The 9,697-nt window shown below is 43.2% G+C and overlaps 1 protein-coding gene across 1 annotated transcript in view; it reads right to left on the bottom strand.

Annotated features, from left to right (window-relative positions):
- Positions 1-7,349: 7,349 nt before the first annotated feature.
- LOC142749454 (uncharacterized) overlaps positions 7,350-9,697 on the bottom strand; it is a 168,645-nt gene continuing 166,297 nt past the window's right edge. The window contains exon 10 of the mRNA XM_075857511.1: positions 7,350-7,768. Within this exon, the coding sequence (XP_075713626.1) occupies positions 7,703-7,768 (66 nt within the window). The 3' untranslated portion in view covers positions 7,350-7,702. The remainder of the gene's footprint in view (positions 7,769-9,697) is intronic.

Raw genomic sequence — 9,697 nt, 5'->3', positions numbered from 1 at the left:
ACGAGCTGTAATTTTACGCGTCGCTGTCAAAAGACGGCACGTAAAATTACGCCCGCGTCAAAGAAGTGCAGGACACTTCTTGGGATGTAATTGGAGCCGTTTTTCATTGACTCCATTGAAAAACAGCTCCAATTACGTCCGTAATGGACGCTGCGAAAAAGGCGTGCACTTGTAAAAACGTCTGAAATTCAGAAGCTGTTTTCTCCTGAAAACTGCTCCGTAATTTCCGACGTATTTGGTGTTGTTGTGTGCACACTTAGACAAAGTGTGGCCCTGGGCAAGGTTAAAAGCGAAGCCCTAAATGCTGAATCACGGGCTGTTCACATCGGCAGCGGGGGTTCCATAGATGGCTTCTGTCAGACCTTTCCATCAGGGGAACCCATGAACGCAAACCAAACGGAAACGACTGCGCTATTGATTCCATCCAAAAAAACGAAACCTTACGGAATGGAGACAAATGGAAACCATTTGCAATGGAACAATAACATTGCAATTAATGGTAATGCAAATGGAAGCTATGGTTTCCGTTTGGTTTGCGTTCATCGGTTCCCCTAATGGAAAGGTCTGACAAAAGCCATCAATGGGACTCCGACGCAGATGTGAACGAAGCCTTACTGTATCAATAATGCAGTCAATTCAGGACGCGATGTGCAGAGAACTACATCACTGATTTCTAGCGCGTCCAGGAGTGTTGCAAGAACCAAAGCAAATGTCCCCTCTCTCACACAAAAAAATTATCTGTATACATGTACAGTTATTAAATCATACCACTATACCAGATTAAATATTACCCCCATACTATTACTGAATAATACCTCCCCACCATTACCACATAGTGACTAAGTAATACCCCCATCCATACTGTTACTGAATAATACCACCACACCATAACCACATAGTGACAGAATAATACCCCCATTGGTACTGAATAATACCGCCACACCATAACCACATAGACTGAATAATACCCCCATACTGTTACTGAATAATGCCGCCACACCATAACCACATAGTGACTGAATAATACCCCCATACTGTTACTGAATAATACCGCTACACCATAACCACATAGTCACTGAATAATACCGCCACACCATAACCACATTGTGACTGGATAGTACCCCTGTACTGTGACTGAATAATACTGCCACCCCATAACCACAAAGTGACTGAATAATACCCCCGTACTGTTAATGAATAATACCTCCACACCATAATCACATAGTGACTGAATAATACCCCCATACTGTTACTGAATAATACCCCCATACTGTTACTGAAAAATACCGCCACACCAAAACCACATAGTGACTAAATAATACCCCCCGTACAGACATGTTAGTTTCTCGCTTTTCAAGCATCCCCCACACCTATACCCCATACGCTAAACAAAATCGTAATCTACAGTGCCCCAGATGGTAATAATGATCCCAGTGCTCGACACAATAAAAGTGCCCCATCAGTAACCGTGCCTCCTTTGTGCCCCCACAGCAGTAATGCCCTCTTTGTGCCCCCTGTAGATAGCGCCACACAGAGCGTCCCTTTGTATATAGTGCCACAAAGCTCCCCTCCCTTCTATATAGTGCCAAACAGAACCTCTCCCCTGTATATATAGTGCCACACAGCACCTCTCGTATATAGTGCCAAACAGGCTCACTCCCTTCTATAGAGAGCCAAACAGCGCCCTCCCTTGTATATATAGTGCCACATAGCCCCCTCCCTTGTATATATTGCCACACAGCCCCCCTCCCTTGTATATAGTGCCACACAGAACCCCCCTTCTATATCGTGATACACAGCACCCCTCCCTTGTATATAGCGCCACACAGCCCTCCTTGTATATAGTGCCACACCCCCTTGTATATAATGCCACAATGCCCTCCCCTTGTATATAGTGCCACACATCCCCCTTCCTTGTATATAGTGCCACACAGCCCCTCACCCTTGTATATAATGCCACACAGCCGCCCCACCCTTGTATATAGGGCCACACAGTTCCCCCTTGTATATAGACATACAACCCCCTCTCCCTTGTATATAGTGCCACACAGCATCCCTCTCTTGTACATAGGGCTACACAGCCCGCTCCCTTGTATATAGTGCTACACATCCCCCCTCCCTTGTATATAGTGCTGTACAGCCCCCCTCCCTTGTATATAGTGCTACACAGCCCCCCTCCCTTGTATAGTTCTACACAACCCCCTTGTATATAGTGCTACACAGAGATTCCCCTGTATATAGTGCTACACAGCGCCCTCCCCCTTGTATATAGTGCTACACAGAAATCTCCCTTGTATATAATGCTACACAGCCCCCCTTGTATATAGTGCTACACAGACCCCCTTTTATATATTGTTACACAGCACCCCCGGTTATATAGTGCTACGCAGCCCCCTCCCTTGTATATAGTGCTACACAGACATCCCCCTTGTATAAAGTGATACACAGTGCCCCCTTTTATATAGTGCCACACAGCCTCCCTTTTGTATATAGTGCCACACAGCACCCCCTTGTATATAGTACCACACCCCCTCCTTGTATATAGTGATACACAGCAATCTCCCCTGAATATTGCCATACAGCCCCCCTCCCTTGTATATAGTGTCACATAGCCCCCTATCTTGTATATAGTGCTACACAGCCCCCCTCCCTTGTATATAGTGCCAAACAGCCCCCCCTTGTATATAGAGCCCCACCCCTTGTATATAATGCCACAATGCCCTCCCCTTGTGTATAGTGCCACACAGCCCCTCCCTTGTATATAGTGATACACAGCCCTCCTCCCTTGTATATAGTGCCACACAGCCCCCCACCCTTGTATATAGTGTCATACAGCACCCCACCCTTGTATATAGTGCCACACAGTCCACCCTTGTATATAGTGCTACACAGATATCCCATTCTATATAGTGCTACACAGCCCCCGCCTTGTATATAGTGATACACAGCCCCCCTTGTATTTAGTGCTACACAGCCCCACTTGTATATAGTGCTACACAGCGTGTCCCACGCTTGCATATAGTGCTACACAACCCCCCTTGTATATGGTGCTACACAGTGTGTCCTGCCTTGTATATAGTGCTACACAGCACCCCCTTGTATATACATAGTGCTACACAGCACTCCCCTTGTATATAGTGCTACACAGCCCCCACAATTGTATATAGTGCTACACAGCCCCCTCCCTTGTATATAGTGTTACACCGCGTGTGTGTCCCTTGTATATAGTGGTAGACAACCCCCCTTGTATATAGTGCTACACAGACATCCCCCTGTATATAGTGCTACATATCGCCCCCTTGTATATAGTGCTACACAGACATCCCTCCCTGTATATAGTGCTACACAGCCACCACAAAAAAAATAAAAAATTGTACTTACCTTGCCCTGTTCCCGCGACAGATGGAGCATTGAATATCCTCTGGGCTGGACACATGCGTAGACCAGCGTGATGCAGTGACGTCATCATGCTGGCCTGTGCAGGTGTTCTTCCCAGCACCTTATAAGCTACAGGCCTAACGTGGCCTGCAGCCTATAATATTCATTTGTATTTTCGTCCTGAGGACACAGATACAAGTGAATGCAGCTGTTGCTAGAACCGGGGCTCCCTCCGGTGCTAGTGATTCCACCGGGGATGAGAGGTCCCATGCCGCCAGGCCCATAAACGTTATAGGCCGGGTGGTGCGGGCCCATAGCAGCCGCAGGCAGGCCTGGGGCCCTAAGAAGACGGGGGACCCTGGGCAATTGCCCGGTTTGCCCCCCCCCCTAACGCCGGCCCTGATAAAAGTCTGACCCTTGCACTTCCTGATTGCCAGATTATTGAGCTTCCTGTCTGTAGTCTAGTTTCACTCTGCCTTACTATACGAACTGTTGCTGCTCATTTGTGTACTGAATTTGGATTGTTTCCTGACCTCACGCTATAACCTGTTGCCCCAATCTGTGTACCAAACTTGGATTGTTTCCTGACCACATATATGCCTCACACTACAACCTGTTGGTGCAATATTTGTATCGAACTTGGATTGTTTCCTGATCACGTCTCTGCCTCATGCTACAACCTGTTGATGCTTATTTTTTCACAAAATTTGAACATTTGATTGACTACCCTCCTGCCAGGTAATTTCCACCACTGGACAATGAATCTGCTACATACCTTGATGGAAGAGTCTAGCCCCAATAGGGATTACGCAGGAACATGTATTTTGACAGCTATGAAGCAACAAATTGCCAAACTACAAGCATTTGGTGCCATCTAGCAGGAAAAATGTTATCAGATGCAAGTGCAAGATAAACAAAGTGAGGTTATTGAATTGCAAAAAAACCTTAAGGATGTGCATGGCTCCGCCAAAGATTCAAGTCTACGCATACCACTACCATCAAAGCTCAGTGGTGATTGTTGGCATTACCGAGTTTTTGACAATCCTAATCGTTGTGCCACAGCTAAACCAAAACTGCATAATCTCTGGCAAGGAAGACGCTCTGTTGCTGAATACACAGCAGAGTTTCGCCGCTGGGTAGCTTATATTACGTGGAATCTAGCAGCCCAGAAGAGTCTCAGCGAGGGCTTTCAGAGCAAATGAAGGATGAACTTTCCAGAGTGTAAAATCCCAGGTGAGTTGGAGAAATCCAATTGTGCATTTGAATTGTTCAGAGACTTACTGAAAGAAGAAGGTAAAGACTGCACAACATTTGGAAATAATCCTTACTTTTCCTTCAGTCAATCGACTCTGAATACCTAGCAAATACTGAATCTATAGCTGAACCTATGCAAACTGAGGTTATTAGAAAATTCTTTAGTACATCAGAAAAAGAGAGACAATGTACAGAAAACAGTTTGCTTTTGTTGCAGGGGTTCAGGGCACTATGTTGTTTATTGCCCAAATAACATTCATAGGACAATCGCTGTTACTGATGTAAAATAACAGAGGAAACTAGAGATATATTGTTGGTAGCAGAGTCTCCTTTTATAGTGCCTTTACATACCTGCATTCAAAAACGTGATATTTCTTGTTCTGTTATGCTTGACTATAGGACTGGTAGAAATTTCATGGACATAGCCTTTGCTCATTATAATAATATTGCATTGTTTAAAAAGCCAGCACCAGTAGACATGGAAACAGTGCTATCACCAGGGTCTGTTAGTTATGAGACGATGGAGCAGCTTTAACTACTCATCACGCCTTCTTATCAAGAAGTAGAGATGAGCAGATCGAACCTAAATGAATTGAATTCGGTCAAAAATTTCCCAAAAGTTTTGGTTCGCTGAAATCTGAAACTTTTGGGGTTTTTCTGAGCACGACTCGGCAAAATGACAGCCGCTGGCCTCCAAAGATGGCATTGTTTTCACATGTAACCGATCCAGCCAATCACAGTCTGCAGCGGTCACATGGGACAAAACAATGTAATTTCAGGAGGCTGGCATAGATTCATCGCTTCGGGGGATCAGGGAAGGTGAGAATAATATTTTTTTAATTTATTGGTGAATTTACAAGTGCCCCGATTACCCTGTTTAACTCTCCAATGTCTTCTAGGACTATATCCAACTTGGATACAGTCCTAGAAGACATCAAAGAGTCAGACAGGGCAATTGGGGCACTTGCAATTCTCAACAAAACTTATTCGGATTGGACAACTGATTTGATAGAATCGGACCTAATAGGAATTTCAGAAAAAATTGCTCATCTCAATCAAGAAGTAATTAATTTCCAACTGATTGGTTCTCTAACGTTTCCAGTTGTTTTGGGGATTCCTTGGCATTTTACTCGCAATCCATCCATCAATTAGTAAACATGTACGCATTTTTTAATTTTCTCTCTGAATATTGTCAGCTAAATTGTCTGTCTAAATCTACTTCTTCACTACCTGAGAGCACCTCAAAATCTGAACTTGCTGTTAAATCTCATTACCATCATAATTCGAAGAATTTCATTATATCTGTGATAAAAAAAAATAATGCAGATGAGCTGAGAATGCAGATACATCTGAAAGTGGTACCAGAACTCCACGCTTTTAACCCAGCTGATTTTAATTAAGGAATGACCTCATAAGTGTTTCTGCTCTTGTGCTCTCAGTTGGCCACTGGGGGCACATCTAAAGGTGAGTTCATTCCATCGTTTCACTTGTTGTGGTGCCGTGTGGTGGTGTCTGTTGCTGTGGTGCTGCACTTGTGGGGGGATGTGGTCCAGAGCTGAGGTGGCTTGGTCTTGCAGCAGGGGTGCTTCTTGGCTTCTGGGTTGCTCCCTCTGTGGGTGTGGTATTGTGGTGGTGGGTGCCGCCATGCGGTGCTGCAACCAATAGAGTAGGGACCAACTTATCAGAGGTCGCTATGAAATGGCAAGTGGGCTTATACAATTTTATCAAAATGTTAACTCAGAACCTCCTGTGCATGTTCATTGATTAATATTGTGGATGTGCGGTCCTTGTTTCTCTTCTTCAAACAGTACAACTAAAAGTGATGCTGGGCGACCTGGGGCTGGCAGTTACGCCACTGGCTGGGCATTACATGCAATTCATGCCCCAGTGCAGAAGATGGGGCCATTCGATTCTGCCCCCTGACCCACGTGCCCAGTAGCAGCTGCATGGTCTGCCTCCATTGGAGGTACACCACTGCTCTTGTTCTTTAAGCGTGCTTCAGCCCCATCCCTTTACATCTGACCCCTGAGGCTCAGTTTCTATTGATTTTGTGCTTGACCTACATCCTTTCTAAAGGAATGAACACTATCCAGTTTGTCCTAGACTATTTCACAAAGGTGGCCCATTTTATTACAATCAAGGGAATACCCTCTGTGGAACAAATTGCTGAACTAATGATTCAAGAAGTATTCAAATTACTTGGAATTCCAAATAATGTGGTATCCGGGGTGGCAACCTTCTCTTGAATTTTTTTCTGGACAACTGATCCACTGTTGAATCTATTGTAAAAATTCTCTTGATTTCTGCCTCTCTGGATTCATTGCCTTGATTGGCAATCAGGAAGTGCAAGGGCAAGACTTTTATAGTAAGCCAGAAGGATGAAACCAGACTATTGAGCTTCCTGCCTGTAGTCTAGTTCCTTGCTGCCTCCCTACAAATTGTTGCTGCTCATTTGTTTACCAAACTTGGATTGTTTCCTGACCACATCTCTGCCTTATACTACAACATGTTGCCGCTTATCTGTGTACCTTACTTAGATTGTCTCTGCCTGATGCTACAACCTGTTGTCACTTATCTGTGTATTGAGCCTGGACTGTTCCTTGACTACACTCCTGTCGGATCAAATGGACACTGGTCTAGAGTTTGTAAATATATATTTTTTAATGAAGGATACCATAAAGTATAGAACATTTAAACTTTTTCTTTTGTAACACTATATCATATCAAGGTAATGTTATGGTAAATGACATGTGAATTGACAGTTTATATGATATACTGAACTTTAGTTAAGACAATTAATAAACGCTTGCTTTGAATTATAACTCTTTGACAAATGAAATGCCTTGTAATTTATACAGTCCATGGAAGACACTAATATGTACAGCTCCTAAATGGCCACTAATTATAGGCTAGCGAGATGTAATATAACAGAAGAACATCTGTTTCAGAAGATTCAGATGATCAAAGTAGAATCGTCATCATCATCAGTAACTCCCTTTTAATTCCCCCTCCTGAAGTCCCATGACAGATGATGTATGAGGTGGGGCATATTTCTTCCATTGTAGATGCATCATGAACCATATCTGGACACCTCTAGAGGAGTTTGTGAGAAAAGACTGGCTGCAGCTTTGACAACCTACAACAAAGCCACAAAAATGTTATTATTTACACATTTGTCAGGATATGAAATTTATCACTTTCACAATCAGGACAATATTTAATTGCTCTACAGATGTTACAGCGTTAACAGTATATTTTTCTCTAAACACAGTGCCTATCTCTCCTTTCAACTTATTGCTGGGAAGGGACTAGGAACTTCAATTTATCCAGTTACGGCCAAGTTTCAACTTCCTGACTGATGCCTTGATGCGTTGCTTAAGTATTTCTAGATAATCATTTTTCCTCATGATGTCAATTATATGTATGTACTGAAATGCAACTGTTCCTTTTCCAGCCAAAACCCCCTGCAAAATGATGCTCCCATTTCCATGCTTTACTGTTGGGATGGTGTTCTTTGGATTAAAAGCCTCACTCTTTTTCCGCCATACATAGTGATGATCATTATGACAGTTCAATTTTTGTGGCATCTGACCAGAGAACACTCCTCCAGAAGGCTAGTGCTTTGTCCTTTTATGTGCTTGTATGTTTCTGTGTTAAACAGCAGGTAAATAAACAATATCATTAGTAAAATTAGTAAGATATCAAGAACAAATGAGCTCTAGCATGAAGCTCATTTGTTCTTCATATTTTAGTAATTTTACTAATGATATTGTTTATTTACCTGCAGTTTAACACAGAAACATACAAGCACATAAAAGGACAAAGCACTAGCCATTGAACAAGATACATGAGCTACCTTTGAAGAACATATGAAGTAGGAGCCTGGCCTAGGGCTGATAGAGCAAAGACACATAGCCAGTGAGCTCCTGCTGTATCCTGTGAGAATTCTGGCCATCCAGCTACTAAAAAAGTTAACTACAGAGGTTTAAGGCAAAGGCTATCTAGCATCCCACTCTCCCATCTGGGGACACTATTGGACCCTAACCAGCAACACTGTGCTCTGTCACATTTCATAAGGAATGATGGAACACCAGGGGTCTGTGAAGCCTCAAGGATAACAGTCGGCTCCTTAAACCAGCTACTCCCACAAGCAGATACAGTACCTACTATTTGGTAGGAAACCTACAGTTACTGTAGAGGAACGGACTAAAATGGCGACTGGAGGGTATATTGGTGTGGTGGTGCGGACATCTTGCACCAACGTGGTGAGCCCACGCTTCTGACAACAAGCCCAGCCCCTGGCGGCAAACATCCCTATAAACAGAAACAATATCTGTCCTCCAACTGACAGATGTGACTGGATACTGTGGAGCTTAGGGAGGCCCCACCATACTAAAGAAGGCTGCAAACAGTGGACGCATCAGACTTGTGGCAAAGACATTTTATGTCTATAAAGTGAGTCCTGGCAGCCGCTGAGTGTACCGGCTAGTACCTTGGCCTAACACTCTCTACTCTTGGAGGAATACAATCCTGTGGCACTATTTACAAGCTCCTGAGGATGGCAGATCGCCCGCCTCCTTCTTATAAAGCAGACTGTCTCCTTACAAGTGAGCCCTACCATCTGTTGCCCATTAAGGGAAATTAGTCAATAATGATCTCCCCATGTACAAATTAACATAAACAGCTAAAGGGACTCCAGAATTTTTTTAAATATGATACCCTTGGCTCAATGCACAAATAGCCATAGCATCACTACTTGTGTAACATATTACATGGTAAATGTGCCCCTCCAGGAATTTAACAATTGGAACAATATACAGATAAACATGATTGTTTTTTGATTGCTTGATTACGACTTCTTTTGTTTGGTAATGCAATATTTGACCTGTATTGATACTTGGTGTTGTATGAAAGCTATGCAGTTTAATTTTTTCTTGTTATTTGAAAATGCAAAAATCAAACTATTAAAAAAAAGAAACAATATGAAGTAATCTCTGTATCACACGGTGCATCCATTTATGAAACTAACAACTATAAACTACCTAAATCCTCCAAAAGCAAAAAA

The sequence above is a fragment of the Rhinoderma darwinii genome, chromosome 3 (assembly GCF_050947455.1).
Source record: "Rhinoderma darwinii isolate aRhiDar2 chromosome 3, aRhiDar2.hap1, whole genome shotgun sequence".
Lineage (NCBI taxonomy): Eukaryota > Metazoa > Chordata > Amphibia > Anura > Rhinodermatidae > Rhinoderma > Rhinoderma darwinii.
The sequence above is the reverse complement of the archived record's forward strand: the minus strand, read 5'-3'. Positions and strand labels throughout refer to the sequence as shown.